This window comes from Austrofundulus limnaeus, unplaced genomic scaffold (assembly GCF_001266775.1).
Source record: "Austrofundulus limnaeus strain Quisiro unplaced genomic scaffold, Austrofundulus_limnaeus-1.0 Scaffold24, whole genome shotgun sequence".
Classification (NCBI taxonomy): Eukaryota; Metazoa; Chordata; class Actinopteri; order Cyprinodontiformes; family Rivulidae; genus Austrofundulus; species Austrofundulus limnaeus.
Genome location: NW_013952426.1, coordinates 534,546 through 558,538, shown reverse-complemented (window position 1 = coordinate 558,538; position 23,993 = coordinate 534,546). Strand labels below are relative to the sequence as shown.

The 23,993-nt window shown below is 38.3% G+C and overlaps 1 protein-coding gene across 1 annotated transcript in view; it reads left to right on the top strand.

The window, feature by feature from the left end:
* The window catches only part of brinp2 (bone morphogenetic protein/retinoic acid inducible neural-specific 2), a gene marked incomplete at its 5' end in the record, with an annotated part of 239,201 nt that overhangs the window by 177,575 nt on the left and 37,633 nt on the right, over positions 1–23,993 (top strand). The window contains 1 exon segment of the mRNA XM_014004447.1: positions 13,021–13,257. Within this exon segment, the coding sequence (XP_013859901.1) occupies positions 13,021–13,257 (237 nt within the window).

The following is a 23,993-nucleotide window of genomic DNA, read 5'->3' as shown; positions in this document are numbered from 1 at the left end:
ATATATATATATAGTGCTTTCATAACATAGTTACTTATTCTGGTATTGAATTGAAGTTCAGCCCTTCAGAGAGTCCAGCTGTTTTAAAATTAGGCTATATAAAAAGGTTTCACACAAATATTTTCTTTCCCATTTTAACAACTAATAAAATGTAATCTGACTAAACTCAGAAGCCAACAGCTAATTTATACAATGAAACTGCATACACTGTATATTTACATGAACAATGTACAATTCTATTGAAATTTTACTTTAACACACTTTTTGCATCCATATACACACAGAGAAGCAAATTGTTTTAGTGACTATCTTATGCCATTTCAGCCTCATAGTCACAGAACAAATGTTTCACAGTTTGTGTCACTGTCCTCTCAACACACTGTGTAACCCTCCCATATGGCTGAAGCAGTGTGTGTCTTCCAGCGATGCTGTGAACTGCTTTGAAGTAAATGAGCAGTTTAGTTTTATGTGGCAGGTTTGCACAATTTATGCCAGCATCTTTGCTGACAAAGAAGGGTCACAGAGAAGATGTATTTTTTTCTGTCCTACTCCTAAAAATTGTACATGAATATAGACTTTTTTTCTCGCAAGCCTAGAGTGTCTAAACCTTTGCAAATTAAGATGCAAATAGCAAAAACAACAGTCCGGTATGGTCTGAACACAAATACAGTATGCAGGGGCTCAAACTGTCATTAGTGTAAAATTAATCTTAATGAGCATTTTTCTGATGTGTAGCGGGAGGAAAGAAAACCCTGGGGATACTGAGACATGAACATATTTAAAGGCCATGTGCTGCCTCATTAAGAGAAACTCTGTGTTTTTAAGTTATGTCTATGCTGACTTTTACCACCTTGACTTCTACCTCATGTAACTTTGTCCTCAATCCCAAAGAGCTGTGAGAGTGTTAATTAAGAATACTTGAATAACCCTAGATAGTCTTTTTTGTCCTACATTAAAAAATAGATCTTTAAACAGTTGGCTGTATGTCAGAACAGGGAAAAATGCCACACCATTAAAACAGTGGTTTGTCTAAACTGCATTGCTGTTAAGCAGTAAAGTCATCTGTCCCAAAAAGATAACTCAATCATGGTTGTGATCTTGTTAGAGTTAGCTCAGAAAAAGGGATTTCCCTAATACATTTTCTTCAAAGTGAAAATAACTTTGAAAAATACAGTAGTTTGCAGTTATTTTATCATTAAATTGTTCTTATTGTATTTGCTGTTTGGCTAATTGTCTTTGCCAATGTAAAATTGTGCATGTGATTGGCATGCCTTTGCCTGGATTTAGAGTGAGAATATTTACCTATCCTGTGAAAACATGCTGCTTTGTGAAAGTTTCTGTTTGAGAGGCTCTAAGTATCGTGGTTGTTACTTTTAGAGCAAGCAGGGCCGGCCTTAGCCAATTTGGCACTCTAAGCCAAATTTCAGGTGGCACCCATTGTGCAGTTTTTTTCACTGCCAATTTACACACATTCACGTACAAAAGTAAATAATTTTTGTTTGTATATTTAGAAAGCAGGTTGTCCATTTAAAATTGTTACCAATATAGTTTATTACAATATAGTTCAAATCAGAAGTCTACCTCATACCTGCCAACATCTACTGAAACCAATGAGGAACAACTGTTCGTGTTAACAAGCAGCTGTGGAGTGAAGCAGTTCTAGGGGGACCCAGAGTTATACTCTGCAGAAAATTTTGTAAAACCTCTAATTAAAACTAGGCATTTTCCAGCCATTCAAAGAGCATTTAATTAAATTATTGAGATTATTAAAGTGACATAAATTGAGGATTTTAAAAAGGGAGAACTCTGAAACCTGAACTTTATCTGCGATCATAACTGAAACTTACTTATTTTGTTTTCTGTTTACACACAGAACACCATCAGATAGTCCCAACTCCATCATATAATACTTTTATCCCAAAATATCCTCTGTACCATATAACCTCATGTAATAAAAAAGCAGCTGAAAAACTAACAAAACAAGTTACCTTCATAAATGTGAGTGATTATTCTACAGGCTAAATCAACTCAACCATGATTAAGTTATAGAATTTATTTTTTGTCCTCCATGTGTGACGCCCCCTAGATGGACAGCACCCTTAGCATTTGCCTAAACCACCTATGCCACTGGCCGGCATTGAGAGCGAGAATTTCTGAACTGTCTGGCTATTTGAGAGCGTTTCTCACCATCAGATGTCAAGGTAAATTATTTCAACGTGTCAGTCTTTGAGTCTTTTTATTATGAAATAAAATACCATCAGCATTCATTGAAAGGTAAGCCAGGTGGACAAAGCAATAAGCATAATTAATAATGTATTCCATATTGTAGCATCAGGCTTAAAAGATAAGTTGTGGAAACAGACATTGCCATCTGAAGAAAAAGTGGCTACAATATAACAAAAAACAACAAGAGGGCAAAAGATATCAAACAAAGAAGAAAATTATATTGATTCTTATCCCCCAGGCATAAACATGTTCTAATACCATCTAAAAATCAAATTATAAACACATTAAAATAGAACAGCAAAGACATTTTAAGGTTATAGTTTAATGAAGTGGCAGCTGAAAGCACAGCAGCTCACAGTGAAGGGTTAGTTTTATGTGTGGTGTGTAAGGTCAAACCTCTGTGGAATAATGTTGTTTTTGGGTAAATAAAACAAGCTCAAAGCTGAAAGTGTTATAGATGCAAACATTATAATAATGTCATTACCACTCCCACCCATGCCCCTTATTCCTTGATGCAAATTGTGGAATTTAAAATTATTGATACAGTTTTTAGATGATGACCTGGTAAGAAGACCTAACATTAGCACATCAAGCTAAAAACAACAGGTTTTGTTATGCATAGGACTCAATGCAACAATGCTTTCTTTGAATCCATTAGACCTTGGCTTCCCTTCACTTCTGGTACATACACGGCTTTCATGTTTGCCTTCCTCTGATGCTTCTTTGTGAAGCTAACACAACAACATACGAACATCATAGAGGTGTTTAATTGCTAATGGTAGGAGTCAGGATTTTATATGGGCAAGTTTTAAAAAAGATACATTAAACATTTCATCTTCTTTTGCCATCCTGCTAGTGTATTTAAGTAAGAATAATTTAATCTATCCACAGACTAAAACACAACTCCCTCAATTTTGTAGATTTTACCTTCTTATAAAAAGCCTTATTAAAGGCTTAACATACAGACTTTATTARCATCACTCAGCTTTACATGGCAAGACTTTAAAATTGTTGGTTGATTGTCAAAACCTTGGAGTCCTTGCACATGACAATAAAAATYCTAGATACAGTATAACAGGTTTTGTCCTACTGTGTTGTGGTGTACAGCCCCAGAGCAAAAGACAAAACACCACATACAAACAGATTTCACTCACATTCAGATGTCTGACAGRAACTCTCACAAAACCTCTCAGGATTGAACATGAGTTCAAAGTAAATAAACACGGCCGACTAGGAAGAACAATGGCGATGTTTTGTGGACTATTTAACTGTGAAAAAAATACAGAAAAACCTCTCTGACAGACCACCATGGCAAGTGTTTTCATTTCAATTCAAATCAGTTTMTTTATAAAGGACCAAGTCACAACAAACATCATCTCAGGGCACTGTACAAAAAAAAATATCTAAGGAAGCCAGCAGATTGTGTTGAACCTTCACTTCATCACAGTCTCCCATCCTGAGAAGCACATTGGCAACAGTGGACAGGCAAAACTTCGTAGTAACAGGAATAAACCTCCAGCAGAACCAGACTCAGGACAGGCGGCCATCTGCCTCAACCAGCTGGGCTTTGGGAGACAGGAAAGAGACAGAGAAATGTAGGACTGATCCAGGTGTATTTTCCTCTTACTGAGAGACAAAGCAAAACAAATGCTATTGATAGAAATAGTTACCAAAACATGTAGAGTAACTAAAGACAACTGCAGAGTGAGGAAATGTAGTCAGTTTGTCCTCCAGCAGTCTAAGCCTATAGCAGCAGAACTAAGGAATAACTAAGGACACCTAAATCTAACTATAGGATTTATTAAAACTTAAAGTCTTCAGTCTGGTCTTAAAGTAGACAGARTGCCAGCCTCACGGACAGAAACTGGAAGTTAGTTCAACAATAGAGGAGCTTGATAATTGAAAGCTAATCCCAATATCATGTTCGAGCCTTTGTAACAGAAATTATGATCAATTGTATCAAATGCAGCACTGAGATCTAACAAGACAAGTAACAACACTACTGTTTGAGGCCATGAGAAAATCATTGGTAACTTTCATCTGTGCTGTTTCTGTGCTTTGATGAGCACTAAACCCTGACTGAAACTTCATAAACAGTTTATTTCTGTCCAGATGTTCACACAATTGATTTACAAATATTTCTTCAAGATTTTTTTAGATAAACAGGAGATTAGATATAGGTCTATAATTGGTCTGAACTCCCAAATGAAGATCAGGTTTCTTAAGTAAAGGTTTAATTACAGCAACCGTAAAGTTCTGTGGCATGTAACAATTCATTAGAGATGAGTTAAGCAGATCCAAAATGGAAAAAAAAACCTCTTTGAACATCCTGTTTGAGTTTGGATCTAGCAGAAATGATGATGGTTTGATTATTTTTGGCAACTCGGAAAGTTCAACAGGACAAAATCAGTCCAAAYATAGATCAGGTTTGCAGGTTTTGCTTTTTGTATTTTGGATCCCCCTCTGTGTTTCCGTCAGCTTGCTTTCCGATTGGTTACACGTCACATTCAACAGACTTGAGACTTAAGCTTGTTTGTCCTCGAGGAACACCCCACATACTGGGATATCGGACCAAGACAATCCAACATGTTGAAAATCCCCARTTTGAGATCAAAGTGGTCCTGACATCCTTCTGAGTCGACTAGATCATTATTAACACACCACGCACAGCAGGAATATCTATTAAGATTATCTTTAGAGCCATTAGGATAAGCAGGGCTTTCTTACGTTGTTGGAAGGGCAAAATCAAAAATCAACACAGTTAACTTGCCGTGTGAACCAGGCCTTATTAAATTCATAATTTTCTGAAAGTATATTGTCTTTGACATTAACTCGCTTACAATCTAAATCTATATATGGCAAATGTTTCAAAAACACATATGGGACTGCCTCAAGTAGGATAACTAACATTTTTAGAATTCTATTTATTTTCATAAAATTCTTGTTGCTGGAAACATGGTCTCTGCCAGAAGTCTAGAAGTGTACAAATGCCTGTACTGTATCTGTAGCCCCACTTTTTGTCAGAATGACACCATTGCCTGCTCACAGCTGCGGGGTGGCTTTCCCAAAGGGAATCCAGGAAAACCTCTAACAGATCTTCCCCCCACAGCAGCCACTATCGAGCCTTTAGAAGTTTTGTTGGAATTCCTTCAATAGCAGAGAGCAGGGCCCTGGGACAGATGCTGCAGGACACTTGTGAGCTCCTGCAGGGTGAGAGGTCTGTCAAGGGCCTCCCTCTGCTTAGGCCCAAGTCTGGGCAGTCACTGAAACAAATTCTCAGCACACAAGCTGTCGCTGCAAAACACATAAATCACTTGCCAAGTTTCCCACTGATGCCTGCTCTGACATCATGGCTCTACATGCTTCAAAAGTAAAGGTTTCAACAAAACAGATAGATATGAGAATAGAAGGGGAGCCAGATGGAACTTTATCCTGTGGAAAGAAAATAAAAAAAATGTCGTTGTGGCTCTGGAGGCTTGTTGCCCTTTTAACTGACAGACCTATTGGATATAACTCCCTCAACAACAAACAGGTCTTATCTCCTCCCAACATTACTGCTTTGCACTTTTCATACACGCACAATGCCGTCAAATGTTTGAGAAAGAGCACAAGACTATCTCAAGAGAGCATAAAATGACTAAACTGAGGTAAATGTGCATTTCATTGTGTGCGACCGTTCTGCGGAAAATTCAAGTGTCACTCAGATGGAAACGTCACAAGTACAAAAGGAAAGGACAGGTCTAAAAAAGAGTGAGCACAAAGAGAGATGGAAAGCGTGTGATCCTACAACATCTGTGCCAGTACGCGTATTCTTGTGAATGGTATGCTGATGTTTGGCCAGTGCTGAGGTCTGGGAAGAAGTAGCACGGTCCAAGGGTACCGACTCCTGTAGGGCCAAAAGTGCATTTCAATGTAGTGGACTCAGCACTCAGCAAAGCAGACTTCCTAAAATGAACACACACACACACACACACACACACACACACNCACACACACACACACACACACACACACACACACACATTCAGTCACTCACGGATACACCAATAACTGAGGGGTGCTGATCATTGGTTTGACTTAACAGCTTCAAATTGCCCAAAATGAACAGTGTGTCCTCTGCAGGAGACTGAGAGATAGAAAGAGAGGAAACCTTGGGGCTGCTATTTATGGTCTGTGTGGTTGATGGGAGCAAAGCCTCATGGGTAATGACCCTGATTGCACTTATTGAAAAAGAATACACCTACAGGTTTTTTGTGAATCTAATGATGGTGACTGGAAACATGGATAAGAAGAAATAATACTGAAGGTTAAACGAAATAGATGAGTTTTTTTTTCTTTTCTTTATTTAACACTTTCCTACCAGAATGGAGCAGTGGTGAATAATGTCACCTTCCAGCAATTAGCTTCTTGAACTTCCATGTAAAGATTTTATTTTATTTTTATTGAAGTTATTTATTTATTTTTGTGAGTGTATTTGCATGGGTCTTAGACATGTACCTTTTTTCAAAGAACATAAAAATTGATGCACTGTTTATTCTTCACTGGTGAACGTGTGAGCATAAATTGCTCTATGTTACTACAGACTGTGAACTGACTGTATAACACCGGCTGTCTCCTTACAGTAACTGGGTATGGAATTTAGCTCTGTGCCAAAGCACAGAATAAGAATATTACCTGTACAAATTTGGGTTGAGTAGTATGATGAGAAAATTGTATCCCAGGTTTGTAAATGTAGAACTTTCACTATATAAAATGCCGACGATAAAATATAATTATAAAAAAATGACAGTGAATGCCCGTCATTTGTAAACAGCAAAAAATGTTTTAAATTAAAAATGCACGAATAATTTATGTCTTGTGTGGCTACTTAAAGTATCAGTTCATCTGTGTAGTAGTATTTTCTTCATAGTAATGTAAGTCCAGCRTGTCTCATGTATCCAGTTATAATTTGAGTTGAGCCAAAAGTAAATTACACCAAACCTTGGTATACATAAATAAGAAAGATCATGCATATTCACTATGTGTAAATATGYGCTTCCAAACTTCCAAACTTATAAAGGGCGAAATAAAAGACGCTTTGCATCAGAAATATTTTCAAAATAAACTGTAATCATTTCATTAGTTGGATAATTTCCGTCAGCTACTCAGTCCAAAGTTTGACTCTTAGCTCTTTATCTGTGTGTAATTAAACTTAGTAACTCTCACTTTTGAGAATTGATGGTTGTTTGATTCATTAAGATAATAAATGATTGTCCTAAAACTTAATATTCTTTTTACAGAGCAGCATGTAATTAATGTGGCACCAGTGTTAGAGTAATTAGAATCTGACTTCAAATAGGTAAATAATGAATCTGGAAGTGGGCAGTTGGTGGCCTGGGKGGTGTAATACAAAGTGATCAGGTTTTGTTTTTGCCTTTTTTTAACCCATGTTGTTTTTTCTTGTCATGTTTGTGGTTTGACTGGTAGCAATTGTGATTTTGATGCTGTCAGAGTGATTCACAGCCCTAGATTGAACAATTCTAGCTCTCTATTTTATCAGCTGGCAGTTTTTTATTTGACTTTTGCTGTTGCATTGCTCATTTTCATGTCACATTACCACCAAACACTGTCAGCCAAGAGAGCGCATGTGTTTAGTGATCAGTTGGCAAAAATGCAATGCAGCATTCACAACTAAGATTTAATTAGTCTAAATAAACAGGGGTCTTGCACTAAAATAAAACATACACAAAAAATAAGCGTAAGATTGTCAGACATGAAACACTACTTTAGTCTTTTAGGTATGGTACATTTAGTTAGTTGTAATTTGTTATTAGTGTCATTAGGTGGGTGAATTTTGTATGTCACACCATAGTTCTTTAAACAGGAGCTGTTTTAGGTATAAATCTATTAAACTACCTGATGTGCTTTCATTAGTATCTAAAAATGGGATAACCAGCACTCCAGAAATATACTATTGTTTTAATAAGGGCAGAAAACAGGACGCGTTTTGGCTACATGCCGTCGTCAACTTGTCATCAAGAAACAAGTTGATGATGGCATGTAGCAGAACAATAGCATTTTTTGGAGTGCCGGTTATCCCATTTTTTTTTGATCCTTCAGAACCAGGCACCCATTTACTCTCTTCCCTTTTTTTATAAGAGAATTTGAGTTGTGTGCACTATTTTTTTTTTCTTTCTTGATTATCTGACTGGCTAAAATAAACAAATTAAGTTTCTGGTTAAATTCCAATATTAAAATATACTATTTAAAATGATTTATAGGGCTTGGATGTATCAGACAGTGCAGTCATTTTGGCTCATTTTGACCATTATACTGTAAGTCCATTCATTCATTCGTTCATTTGTTCATCCATCCATCCATCCATTCATTCACCCATCCTCCCTCTGATGCTTATATGAGACTAGGTTGCAAGGACAACAGCTTTGGCAAAAATTCCCAGACCTGCCTCTCCGCGGCTCCCTCCTCCGGCTCATCTGGAGGCATTCACAGCCCAGCTGTGAGATATAACACTTCAGCCAGTCCTTGATCTACACTGTGGTTTCCACCCAGTGGAACATGTCAAAAAAACATCCCTAGGAAGCKGTCTGGGTGGTGTCCTTATCAGATGTGGAAACCAACCAAATGAGCTCTTTCTAGTTTCAAGTTTCATCCAGCTTTGTTTTTGCAGTCTCACTCTTTTGTTTACTACTTACTGGTTGTGAGAATTAGAGCATAGATGAACTGGTAAATCGACAGCATTGCCTTTTGTGGTCCTGTGATGRACTTGCAACCTGTCCAGGGTGTACCCTGCCCCCCGCACAGTGACTGCTGGATATGGGCACCAGTGACYCCCTTGACCCCGAAAGGAAGAAGTGGGTAAAGATAATGAAGGTTGAATGAATATCTGAGAATAATTAAATTTCATTGCAGCTAGTTTACAATGCAGAGGTGACAATGCATTGGCTTAGAGGGCCATAGCTTCAGATTTAAGCACTAATATTCATACTATTTAATAACAAAAACTGTTCCTGTGTTGGAGGTGCTCACTCAGTGGGGCCAAATCTGTGAAAAGCAGCTGTACAATCCAAAGTCTTCATGCTATTGCTTAAAAACCAAAGTTTTCAACAAAATTCAGCTATAAGCTGAATTGTCCTACCCAGTACTGTTCAGTACATCCTCTGGCTACTCTTTTTAAATAGATGAACCACTGCCCAAGCCTGCAGTCTAACAGCATATAACCTGCACCTTCATACAACATTGCAACCAAAACTGTGAGCCATATTGCTCCCTTTTCAAAATGATTTGGAAAATGCTCAATTGTGCTGTGGCTTTAAATTATGTAAAAAATTATTTGAACACTATACTACCCWAACATTTTATATGATTATTAAAAGTAAGTGTTATTTAGTTTGGATCAGTATATGTGCGCCCCATTATGAGCATGGCCTGCATTCAGCTGACTACTAACACGGTGCTGCAACAGCATGTGTGTCAAAGGTGAAAAGCAGCAAGGTGAGAGGAGGATGACTCACCAACAAGTGCCTACCTAACAGTCAAGCTGAACAATTTGTCCTCATTCTCACTCGACACTTTGATTACATTCTGTGTACAAATCATCCATGTTTTTTTGAGTAAMAGAACTGATTCTGCACAAAATAATTGTGCAGCCAAATGATGCTTAAGCAGCACACTTACTCAGTGCACTTTGTAAACAGATGCTTGAAAGTTTGTTTTAGTGTCATACTTTTGTACTAGCATGATGATGTTCCTCATTCCTCTTGCATGCCAAACATTTGAAGAAGGATGTTGCATAATTTGTTAGTACTTTGAGTATGTGTTGGTGGAACCTGTCAGCTACAACCACACCAAGTTTTATTTTGTTCTGTAAAATTAACTGGGTTATAAGCTTTTTTAAAACTCACTAATGTTGATTAAGTTTTGAAGCCAACGTATAGTTAATCAATTGTAGCAGCCATTAATTATTTTTTTGTTTAATATTCATCCATCCATCCATCCATCCATCCATTTTCTTCCGCCTATCCGGGGTCGGGTCGCGGGGGCAGCAGCTTCAGAAGGGAGGCCCAGACCTCCCTCTCCCCACCCACTTCTTCCAGCTCCTCCGGGGGAACTCCAAGGCGTTCCCAGGCCAGCCGAGAGACATAGTCCCTCCAGCGTGTCCTGGGTCTTCCTCGGGGCCTCCTCCCGGTGGGACGTGCCCGGAATACCTCACCAGGGAGGCGTCCAGGTGGCATCCTTACCAGATGCCTGAGCCACCTCAACTGGCTCCTCTTGCCGTGGAGGAGCATCGGCTCTACTCTGAGTCCCTCCCGGATGACCGAGCTTCTCACCCTATCTCCAAGGGAGAGCCCAGCCACCCTGCGGAGGAAACCCATTTCGGCCGCTTGTATCCGGGACCTCGTTCTTTCAGTCATGACCCAAAGCTCATGACCATAGATGAGGGTAGGAATGTAGATAGACCGGTAAATCGAGAGCTTCGCTTTCTGACTCAGCTCTCTCTTCACCACGACGGACCGGTACAGCGCCCGCTTTACAGCAGACGCTGCGCCAATCCGCCTGTCGATCTCCCGCTCCGTTCCTCCCCCATTCGTGAACAAGATCCCCAGATACTTAAACTCCTCCACTTGAGACAGGGCGACCCCCCTGACCCGGAGAARGCACTCTGCCCTTTTCCGGCTCAAGACCATGGCCTCGGATTTGGAGGCACTGAGCCTCATCCCGGCCGCTTCGCACTCGGCCGCGAACCGCTCCAGCGAGAGCTACAGATCTCGTTCCGATGAAGCCAACAGGACCACATCATCCGCAAAAAGCAGAGATGTGATCCTAAGGCCATCAAAATGGATCCCCTCAACACCTCGACTGCGCCTAGAAATTCTGTCCATGAAAGTAATGAACAGAATCGGTGACAAAGGGCAGCCTTGGYGGAGTCCAACTCTCACCGGAAACGAGCCCGACTTACTGCCGGCAATGCGGACCAGACTCTGACACCAGTTGTACAAGGACCTGACAGCCCGTATCAAATGGCCCGGTACCCCATACTCCATTAATATCCATTAATCCATTTTCTTTTACCTGCTTTTTCCTCTCCAGTTTGCATGAAGCTTGTACTTTTCTCCAGCAGTATGAATTAGAGGCGCGGTACACCTTGGACAGGTCGCAATTCCATCACAGGGATACATCGAGACAAACAATACAACCATTTATGCACTCACTCATTCATGCCAAGAGGTAATTTAGAGATACCAAAGACCTTAACATGCTTGGTTTTGCTTTGTGGGGGGAAACTGGAGTACCCAGAGAAAACTTGCATGCGCACATGGAGAGCATGCAAATTCTACACAAAAAGGTCATAGGCTGTGAGATAAATCTGTAACAACTGTGCTGCCAAGCCACTTTTCAATAAAATCCATCCACTGTTTTGCTGACAGACAGACAAACAAGTATTCATGAGCACACGCGCAAGTTTTTAGTTCTATACTTATTAGGCCCATTCGTTAACTTCCATTCATTTTCAATCATTTCCATAACTTAACCTTGATGCTTTACCCTAAACTGAACCACTCCAGTACATACATAATCCTAACCTAACCTAAACTCAATTTACACCTTAGTCCTAAACCTAACACCCAACCCAACAATGAAGTTTAACCATTTTAAGGCTTGTCTTTGGTCCCCAAAAGGACTACTGGCCTTGACAAGGTAGATGTGTATACAGAATGGTAAACAGAAATGCATACACACACAAAGGCTGTTACATGGTAGCCTGCTTTTCATACCTGTGGACAACATCTTGTCCTTAAGAATTCTGCTTCTGTTTGTGTCGTGTTTTTTGTCTCATAATATTTTTTTTCTTCTTTGCTTTTTACAGTTTCAAACAAGAATCAATATTGTAAATAATCCCATAGTACCACATTTAACTTTGGGGCTTAAACCTAAAAGTATTAGTTCCACCACAGAGCATATCTTCAGTATCAACATTCTGGGTTGACCCATTAAACAAATAAACCAACATGTCTCCATGCTGTATATAAATGACATCAAAACTTTTGGAGGCAAGAGTTTTTTTTTTTTCTTTTTTTTTCATAATTACCTACCTCAAACTGAAGCAACTCCTGGCAGTTCCAGCACTGCCAGCAGTTGCTTTTGGAACTGGCGGGTCCACACACCTACTCCAACRCCCACACACACACGAACACTGACTAGCACACAGAAAAGTCTTTTTTTAAAAAGATCTCAAAATACCTGCCAAAGTGAGGAGCAGTGAAAAATGTGACTAATTACATCTCTTTCCAAGCCACTGAAAGAGTAAATACCAAAGAAGAGAGATGAATATTCATAGTGGGGTACAGTGGGATTGACTTGGCTCTTGAAAATCATCCAAAATGAGCATGTGAAGCAAAGCGAGAGGCAGCTTTTGATACTAATTGATCAGTATTAGACAAGCAGACGGGCAGAGAGCGGCAGGTATGGACTAACAAATGGTTTCAGGAAAGCAGTGTGAGGCCCACAAAGCAAATCATTTGAAAGCTGTTTCTAAGAGCTGTCGATACTCAAACACACCAGTTTATGATCTGACTCACTGGGGCCATGCAGTCATAGAACTTGGCATTAGGACACCACAATTTTAATATAATTTAAATGATGAAAGCAGTGAATATGTTTTTCTCCCTTTAAATAATGTAAAGTTCCCAGTTATACCATTGGTTTGATTCAGTATTTAAAATGTTAAAAAGGCTTTTAACTCTGTCAAAAATGTCCCGACTTTCACAACATAACTGTTCTTTTTTTTTATTTCAGGTTTGCAGGATGTCCTACCAGAGTTCCTGCGTGGCCGTTTTGTGGAGGCGGCCCTCAGCTATGTGGCGTGTAACTCCGAGGGTGAACTACTCTGTCGCAACAACGACTGCTGGTGCCGCTGCTCACCCAGATTCCCAGAATGCAACTGTCCCTTTGCTGACATCAAAGTCATGGAGGAGAACTTGGAGAAGAGCAAAGCTGCCTGGAACAACCTCAACCAAGAGTTCATGGAGTCAGGTACGGGTGGCTGATGTTTACAATTAACCCTGCTTAACTGACTTTAAACTTCAGTGGTAAACTCCTTTTTTTCTGGTGTCTAAAAATGGGATATTGGTTATATTAATGACATTAGAGGGACTTTTGGTCTACAGTAGAATTAGATTCACAAAGTGTTTCAGCTTAATGGAGATGACATAACTTTTTGATAACTCAGTTGCTGAGAGCTGTTGGGTCGTAGGTTGCATCGTTTTTAAACATTGGATCAAATGTTGACCAAGATTAAACATTTTAATCCCCAACTCCCCCCAATAAATAAGTAAACTAATGCCTAATTCAACCACGGTTTGACTGGATTAGACTTRAGTTGTGTTATTCTTTCACAGTCCAGCTTTAAAAGGCAGGAGTTGACTAAATCAAACTTTTCTGATACGCTGTAATAAGAAAAGATATGGCTGTAAAACATAATTTGGAAAACAATTGTTTTTAGCCTGGTTGTATTTATCAGTAACTTTAGTTTGCCCTAAACATTGAGTTTGATTTACTAAAATAATAGTAGTTAACTGCCACTAATAGCAGCTAGCACCACCTAGCAAGCTCCGACATAAGTTGCGTTTTAAAATAAAGCAAATTTTGGGTTGTTTAGTTTGGTTGCTCTAATTTAACAAGTTCACAATTTTACACCGTTTTTTGGTACTAAACCAAGTATGCAGGATCCCATTGAAAACCCAAACCTACTTAGTTAAAACTATACTGAATTGGATGTGTCCAAATTTGACCCAGTGCTGGTTTTCAAATTGGGTTGTTTTTAATTCTGAAATTGCAGATGTGTAACTGTAAAACTGATGAAAGATGGAGACGGTGTAATGATGGAACAAAGTGGTGCCTTGTCATGGGTGCTGAAGACTCTGTGTGGAACTATAATAACACTAAGTTGTTATTATTTACTTATAAGTCTAAAAGTGGGAGGCTGAATCTAAACACAGCYATACGTCCTAAGGGAACTTGTGCATATTTAAGAAACAATTAGCATGTTAGCTGATTTTTATTTCTTCTTCTTCGTTTTTAACCCTCCTAAATATAAATAGATACTTGTCTTTCTTACTAAAAGCATGTTTAATCAATACGTTATCGATGTAGGTAGTAATGCTTGACAAATAGACTTAATTGTTTTTTGAGTGATATTTAGTTTAGTTTAGTTACCATCCAGCTGCTTCGATCTTTTGATGTCTCACTGTTCACGCTGGCTACAGACTTTGCTGCAGTCCATAAATAAGAAAGATGAGCTGTGGACAGCTGGATGGGGATTGTGTTACATAAGTTTGTTAAATTCCAGCTTCAGATGGAGCAGGTGGGCTGGTGATGATTTATTGCTCCAAGCTGGAGGTTGTTTATGCTCGCTACCTCCATGTTTATATAGTTTGTACCTGTGAAGGGTTGTGGTGATTATCTTAATGATAATTGCTCGTGAAATTTGGTGACAAGCAGTGATGATTAGTGATGAACTACCTGGTTTGTGGCTCAGTTGTCTTTTTCTTTTTGTATTCCTCAAGATAAAAGATTTTTTCAGCCAAATAGGCATTTATGAAGGCCCATGTGCTGTAAATTACCAGTTTTATTTTGTGCCAAAAAACAAAGTTTGGATAGTTTTGGAGACTTCTGAGGAAATTATTTTCTATGTAGGTAAACAGGAAATCAAAGTTTTCATACTTTTAGATGGCAGTTACATTTTTATGGCTACAATCACGATATCCTTGACAAATATTTCCTACATTCTGTATTACAATAGTCAATTATACTAAGTAAATATTTGAAATTTTGTTGTTTTTCTTAGTAATACTTTATTTTTAGTATACTTCATTTATTTATTTGACTTGAAATGAACTGCAAGTTAGATATATGTCAGATAATTGTCATATAGTATCTGTGTGTAACTGGCACCCTATAAGATAACTTAGGGTACCAGTTTTATACAGATACCATGTATACAGAGTTCATTTAAAAAAAACAGTCTTGCAGTGTCAACAAAAAAGTAAACAAAGCTTATAACCCAATTTTGTATTTATGCTTGGCTATGTCTGCATTGTTGTGCTTGCTATATATAGCATTCATTTACACCAATATGTTGACTTTGAGAAAGAAATGGAAAAAAATAACCAAATAATTCACTCATTTKACTCGCCATCACTTCAATGTCCCTTTAGGATCAATAAAGTATTTTGAATTGAAGTAGCCTAGCCTGACTAAATACTGTACATTGCACCTTTCTTGTTACTCTTTGTGATAAGACTGATGTCATGGATGATAAGGTACAAACTAACGATAACTTTTTAAACATGATTTTAAAAGACTTTCCATTTAAGGTGACAGCCACTGATTTTTGGTCTTGGTCTTGCTCAGAATAGCTGATACATCATTAGTCCAACACCATGCAGTTAAAAGTTCAGATTTCTAAATGTCTTCAGCTACAAAACAGGAGTTTGTTTTAAGTTTCTTGATTTGTCATGTACTGGATGAATGAGAATTTTTACCAACATGCTTTATGCCAATAATTGTGATATACCAAGGAGTTGGATCGTATTGACACTTGCCTGATTGGATCAATACTGTAGAGCAATGGCGGTCATATTTAAATTGTAATGAAAACAACTATGCAAAAAAAATAAATAAATAAATCAACTTAGGCAACAAATTAAAATTCAGCATTAAGACTTGCAATGCCTAATTTTCCAAACTGACGTCATTCAAATAACCATCTACMAAAGATAAGATATATCATTCACTTTCCACAGAACACCACTACAAGATGGTTGAACTATCCCTTTAACTCAGTTAAAGTTATTAGTTATTATTTTATTTGCGAAAGAAACAGGACCATTTTATTCCCCCTAAGGGCTGATACTTTAAAAACACAAAATCCACCATGTTAGTAAAATGTAACTTTTTTCATTGTCCACGGTAACAATGCTACATTTTGTGCGCTACATTGGTGTACAAGWTGACAAAGTTTGTCAGAAAGAAAGTTGAGTTTTAACATGCTGAGTCATGCTGGCAGGGACCCCTTCGGGTGTRCAATCTTGCTCCTGTTAAATCCAATTTCAACATGCTGGTCCACTTCATCAAAACCATACATCACAGTCTGAGAGGCACAGGTGTGTGATGTAATGATTTAACGCTGTAGAATAAGTCGGGCGTCACTTTCTTAATTGGCTGAAGATTTTCTTTTCTTTCTTTGCTACATCACAACACATTACCTTCTCCCTTCTTAATGACTTGGAAGGTGTAGGCAGGATTTAATTGGAGGCAGATTTCTGGCAGCTTTTCCTACTCTTTGTGAGTGTATCGTGTTTCCCTGCAGACTTCAGGTAATTGTGTATGTGTGGAAAATTGGTGAGCGACATTAGAGGGGTAAACAGGCTTTTTGTGCATTCATTTAGCCTCATTTTAACAGCATCTGATTTTGCAAAGTTGCCTCATTTTTGCGGTGTATTAAAAAGTGTTATATAGGCACGCTGACAGCATGTCGGAAAGAAGCGGAAAAAGACAAGTAATTGTGAACTTTTTCAAGCCGCACTGATGTGTTTTTATCAGGGAGCACACTTTTTGCWGTTTATTCTGAAGAAATAGGCCTTTAGTTCTTTTCAAAGGCTTGTGTGTTTGAGTAATGAGCTGAAAATGTCAGCGAAGGCGCACGCAGGGACAGCACAGGCACACTGTATTGCCACGGGCATGCCTGTGTTGAGAAGCTCATCAAAGTTTTATCTAATTTTAGGGAACACACAATCCACTTATTCGTTTACACACTCACAACTGCTGCACACGGGGGAAACTGGGATGCAAAATGAATACATAAGGATGGAGGAGGGAAATCTACATGGCAAATTATATTTGACTTTCAGAGATCTGTGTTAGTATTTATTGATTCTCCCTCACTCTCTGTGTCTGGATTTTTGTTTCATCTCACACAAAACTTACAAGATGCTCTGTTTTTTTTTAATGTAAGCTTCTGAAGAAGTTGAGTAGAGTTTTTTTTCTGCTGGGAAGTGCTGACAGCTTTATTTTGGTTAGACAAAAACACCTGCAGGGGCTTTTTTTATTGTATAACAATTTGGTCACTAACGCCAAAAAAGAAAGATTATATAATATTGTAAGAGAAAAGGAGAATAACGCCCACAAACACCAGTCAGCCRCCATTTTGAAACCTAAAAATGCGTGCCACCCTGGAAACATTTTAAAATGCACAACAGTTCAAACTTTAAAGTTTGAGAACCTGTACCGTCGTTTAGTTTTCTTTTGTTTGCCCCCAAACAATCCCACAAACCATTACACGCTGCTTCACATAGGCGGTACTAAACAGTATCTGAAAAATAGTACATAAGCAGAATGTTTATTTCAGGTGCACTGCTCAAATGATGTAATTCTACATGATAGTCACTTCCTGTATACATAAGAGAGAGAATGACCAAAAGAAAAAAAGCAGTTGGATCCCCAGCAAATTGCCGTGTAAGGAAAATAAAGTCATTTTCTTTGCTGCCCCTGAGTGACAAGTGGCTCCAGTCAGGCCACCCCTATAGCAAAAATGTCTGGCACTACCACTGATCGTACAACAGACTGTGTGGGATCTATGTCAAAGACTGCAAATATCAAATTTAGTTTGGTGGTGGGGAGGGATTTCCCTCAGAGGAAGTGGCTCAAAATGCTCCAAAACTCCAATCAGATGGCTCGGGATGTTAAGAGGCTGTTTAGCGTATCAGGTACTTTGAGTTCAAAAACTGTAAATCAAAACTAGAAGGCAAAAGATATTTTTAAAAATGTTTGACCTGGGGTTACTTTTAAAAGCCAACAATCAGAGCAAAAAGCTTAAACTTCACAAGGAGCAGCTCAGGATGTTAGAGCACGCCTTTATGGTCTGAAATGTGGGTTCTAACGTCAGGAATGTGCAACTTCAATAGTGAAAAACTTAAAAACTGATATGTAGCCTACTTGAAAATCACAGCAACTGTCAGTGGAAAAAGTTCCTTGGGTGTTAGAGGTTGTGAGTTCAAATCACTCCTAGAGATAAAAAAAAAAAACGTTTTTACAAGTTTTTAAACTGACAAACCAAAAGATGGGACTGAAATGAGCCCATGAATCATTACTGGCATCAGAACAAACAGGTTAAGAGGAGCTAGTTCAAATAACAGAGAGCAAGAGTTCAAAACCTGCTTGGAACTAAACCTGTTTTAGTCATATGTGAATCTTGAGCTGAGAAATTAAAAATAAATCAAAATCTACATCATCAACATAGCCTGGTAAAAAAAAAAACAGACCCTTGTTCTACACTTAGCTTCGTACAGATGGTCTGGACTGCCGGATATTGAGAAGCAATTGCTTGCTGGAGTTATGTACTCTGTTGAAGTTTAAAACTTTGGATCTGATTTTACCCAATTGCTAACGTTTGGCCGTGACATTTGCAGTGTGCCAGCTCGACTGTGAAGGAAGCTATGCTAAGAAGCTAACCAGAAATTGTGTGCACTGTAAACAACCATCCCCTACTGGGAAGAGAGAAGTACCGAGCCGAATGAGATGGCTGTGAATGAGTGCTGCAGGCTTTGTGAGACTAGTTAATTTGGAAGCCTTGTTAACAAGGAATGGCTTYATTCACTTCCTCCATTGCCATTGCAACAACAAACAGACTAAAACAGCGCCGAAAATCAATGTCATCGTTCACAACTCCTCCTTCGGTTCGCTAACTGGCCCGGTTGAAATTCTACCAGGGAAATCCATGTCAGTGAGAGAAAACCCAGATGGAGCATTGAAGGAAGATTAGAATCAAGTGGAATTGTGTAGGAAGGCAATGGCCAGACTCTGGTATACTGTGGATGGCTGTTAGGGCAGTCTGATGCTGCTATAGGAAATGTTTTGTCTGGTGCTACAGAGAAATAACGAAACACTAAAAGCCTGTAGATCATCTGTAACGGATTGGATTGCCTTCATTACAGTTAAACTCTGCTGACCACAGCTGGGTTTGTTTTAATTAAGATGCTGGAACATGTCTTACAATTTCTCTGTGTGTTTTACTAAAATACTGTTGTTACAGGTATTAGGCCAAAATTTAATGTGGTAGTAGCTGAGCATCCCCAATACATACTCTACTCTCAGTAGTTTAGCCTAAAACTTGGGTATTAACTATTAGTGTGAACTCTGTCTGTCTGAAACATGCTTTATAAACAAACAGACATATTTTGGTGGAACCATCACAAGGTTATGAACGGATGCTCATCTACAACTAATGTGTTTTTGGAGTCAATTCAATTCATGATGGCCACCACAGTTAATTGGCCAACACAAATGCATATGTAAGTCAGTCTTTAAAGTATTGAGCTCAATGTGATGTATCAATTCAGCCAACCTCAACACAGTTTTAAATTGCTAACACATCTTGAGACCTCGTTGCCCTGTCAATATATTGGATGTTTCAACTGTTGTTGTTACGTGTTTTTCTAATCTCACTAATGTTCTGCTTTCAGTAAAATCAATATGTTCATTCAAAAGAAACAAAACACTTAACCTAAAAAGATGAAGCTATCACATTATGTTTTGTAATGACCTGTTATATTTCAAGCAAAATGACAATTATATTGTTTTGTTGTAGGAACTATTTTAGCTATAGTTAGCAATTTGATTAACTAAAAAGGAAAAGAAATAATATGCAGCACATACAAGATAAAGATAAAAATAATTTCTTGCACGTTATTACTTTTCACTTTACATGTTAAAATTTTAAATGAAAATCCTGTTTGCTTTGTTAGCCCTCAGTTTATGTGATGGGATTATTTTCAGCTTCTATTGCACTAAAACGTGAAAAGTTCAAGTTAAATCTATAACCATTTATATGTGTGCTACAGTCATTTTGCAGTGTCTGCAATTTTAAAGTTGACTTTGAAAGTTATTTAGTTGGAGGTGTCCATTTAATGATTGCATTCTGAGAGTTTTTTAGAATTTGTTAAGCGGTTGATGACCTATTTTGCTAAAAGACAAACACACAGGATGTTAAGGGATTGTTTGCCTTTCATGGTGATTGGTGTCAAACATTAGAAGTGCAAAATTAAATTCAACCAATTTATTAATTTGCATCTGCATTAAAGGTAATATGCAGTTATCCGGTAAATGTTATTATGACTGAATTTTAAAGAAAAGGGAAAAAAATACTGACACAGGTAACGACACAAAGTGACTTTCAGGTTAAAGTGCAAATCTTAAGACCCAGTCTTTTAATGGAACACCCTCAGGGATTGAAATTAGCTCATCAATACCATGTTTGATCCAACATGCAACCTATTAGACTGGATCTTTGGGTCATTAACTGGGTTCACATGAGTTCTCAGACACCGAGCACATGGCATGTGAGGAGAGGGTAGAACTAACAAATGAGGTCGCTCATCCATGAAACATAAGATGGAGCTTCTAGGTAATTAAGATTCAATTCCCTGCTTCGAGGGTGGGCAGGAGGTGATGTTAACTTCACACTGAGAGAGAGACAGAGGGCGGAAAAGAGAGCTTCCATCTTCTGCCGTATTCACCTCGTGTCGGAATAAATACAGACTCATGGCACTGGCAAGTTTTCTCTGTCCTCTGTGTTTTGAAAATGTGTGACCCTGGGTTCAGGGTTGATGTTTGGTGTGTGTGGACCTTCAGGTGAACATGCAGCTCAGAATGTGTCACTCCATGAGCTGGGTGTTAGTGATGGGTAATATGCAATAATGATATTTATGTCATGATAGTAAAGAAGAACTTTTTTTCTGTGATTAAAACGTTCAGGTAGCAGCATTTATAAGTGCAAACATTGGCTATTTTTCTTTTTTACCGAAACTTCTACAAACCACTGTAGGAAGAGTCGTGCAACAGCAAATATGTAGTTCAATAGTAGTTCAATCCAAGCCCTAAATGAATTTGTTTTCCCCATAAATATTTTGTACAGCATAATTACTTAATACATTCCACARTTTAAAACTATGATCATTTTATTCTGTTTTAGTCAAACCCCAAAAATATAATATGTGATTGCATGTTGGGACGTGTTAGTATTTGGAATACTGTATGCTTCTAGGGACAAGGAACTTGGGTCCTCAGTTCCCCAATCTTAACATCAGCTGCAACAAACAAATTAAACTTAGTTGACTCTAAAAGTTTATCAGTTGTAGGGTTGCAWTTATTTTCTGAGAGTTTCATTAAAATTTATCAGGTGGTTYGTGGGGTGTTTTGAGATATACAGTATTAGGCGGCTGTGGCGGAGGTGTTAGCGGGAGTCGTCCTGTAACTGGAGGGTTGTTAGTTGGATTTCTCATTCCAGCCATCTCAGTCATTGTGTCCTTGGGCAAGACACTTCACCCATCTTCCCTACTGGTGGTGAGGGTCAGAGGGTCCAGTGGTGCTGGTTCATGGCAGCCCCGTCTCTGTCAGTGTTMCCCASGGCAACCGTGGCTACACTGTAGCTTACCACGATCAGTGTGAATGTATGTGTGAATGGGTRAATGACTGTAGTGTAAAGCGCTTTGGGGTCCGAGGGGGCTTGATAAAGCACTACATAAGTTCAGACCATTTACCATATTTTGCCAAAAACTGAGTTGATGCCAATGTTTTAGGCAAAAATGTCACACATTGTAGTGCTCAGAGTGTGTGTGTTGTTGATTGGTCTCAGCTATTACCACATTAAATCTTAGCTAAAAAAAAATAAAACTGACTGAACTATAATCAGGTCTGTTTTTGCTGAAATCGATTGGCAGAGGTGGACATCCTGAATCTGATTGACTCCAGAACTTAAAAGGTTGTAAATTTCTATCCAATGGCTACAGTATAAAGAAAATTTGTGCAGTGGTTCAKCTGATATTTTGCTAACACAACAGAYAAATTMACAGACATGAACACAAGYGTGATCCCACTTCTGCCTTYGTTTGCAGATGATAAACARCAGTAATACAAACACRGATTGGACAGGCAACATATCTTTAACCAAACTATAAGTAACTGMATCCATCCATTTACTCTTGCAACCTTACAAATTAACTCCTGATTAAACCAGCAATGCCCAGTAGAGCCTTTTATTTACCTTTTAAATAGACATAACAAACTGAATGTGCTCCCTATCAGCACACCTTCATTACCTGATTGTAACTCGGCTGTCTTTTTGCTCCTAATAAGCAAACACGTTTTTGTTTTTTACCTTTAGTTGTAACCTTTCCTTCTTGTATGTTTTATAGAACATTGTGTTTTATTGAAATTAGGTCCTCTTGTAGCCAAAACACTTCAGCATTTTTTTTTTTGGGTGGGGACACTGAATTGTGTAAAGATGCTAACACACAGCCTATAGCACAAACACATTAACAACACTGTTAGTATCCACCCTAGCAAGGGAGCTGGAATACTCTGTGCTCTGCATGTTCGTTTTCTGTTTTCCATTATTTTGGCCCTGATTTTACAAATAATGATGTTGTTTCTTTCGGTTGTTCTCCTCTGCGGGYGTCGCCACAGCAAGAGAACTAGTAAAAAGATTGTTTAACTCTGGAAGCCCTTCCTGATGCAACGTGGTCTCAAACCTGCAGCCTCAGGATGATGAGGTCACATCACTGACCACTGAACCACTGTGGCCCCCAAGCTTACAAATAATGGGCACACACTTATTTATTTATTTTTATGAAAAAAAAACACAAAATGGTATGAGAAATGACACATATCTTATCTTCAAAATGTTCAAAATTCTATATTTTTCTGTATCTTCTGTAAAAAAAATAGGAAGACAATCAGTCAAGTTTTATCTTTGACTTTAAGGTCTTGTTAAAACTCACAATTTCATCTTCCATCTGTCTTAAGAAGATTTTTTTTCTTTTTCTTTGATAACTAGCAGAGCTGCATCAAAGTCATTAGTGCTGTTGTAGACTTTGGCTGTGTCTTTATTTGCACTTCACACCAGCTGTGTGCTACGCARTCCTTCTCATTAGAACAATAATTAGAAAAGAGTCCATATTGACCATGAGAGGACACGTTTAGAGAAGCACTGAAATACGTCTTCATTGTGAGGAGTTGTCTGCTGCTTCACATTCTCGCCCACGGTGTTAATTAGATGTACCTGCAACACCAGCGTCAAATATTAACGTCAAGCGTGGAAACATAAATAATKTGATCATAAGACGAGTTAGTTGGGCCATGCATCAATGGGCTAAAACATGTAGACAAGGAAGCCTGACTCACATCAGAAMAAGTCTTTCTGTATCAGGATGCATGTATGCTACCGAGTTCTGTCTTTCTTAAAATACTCTGTAAATTATTCAGATGTCAACAATTATTTCAATGACAGATGTCAGTTTACTGCATGTCTTTTCTTCAGTAGCAGAAGGGCAAGTTTATAAAGAGGGAAAACCAAGAGAACTAACTGCAAACCTAATATAGTTGGTTGTGTTTAACTATAACTATAGTGTACCTGCCAAAAATRAAGCTTGTTTTGCATCCAAATCAAGTCAATCCAATAAAAGGAGCTGATTAAATACTTAATCAAACTGTCTTTTGATAGTGAGGAAATACAATTTGTTTTAACAGTACCTTTTCCAGATAAGTCACAAATTACTTAATAATAAATATCATAATTAAATAGGAAAGACATTTTACATRGTAACATAAAAGACTAGAAAATACTTAATAATTAAGAAGAATACTGAAAAATCCTAACTAAAAGCTTGACTTCATAAAAAAGAAAATGTGAATTTTCTGTTTCAGTTCTATTG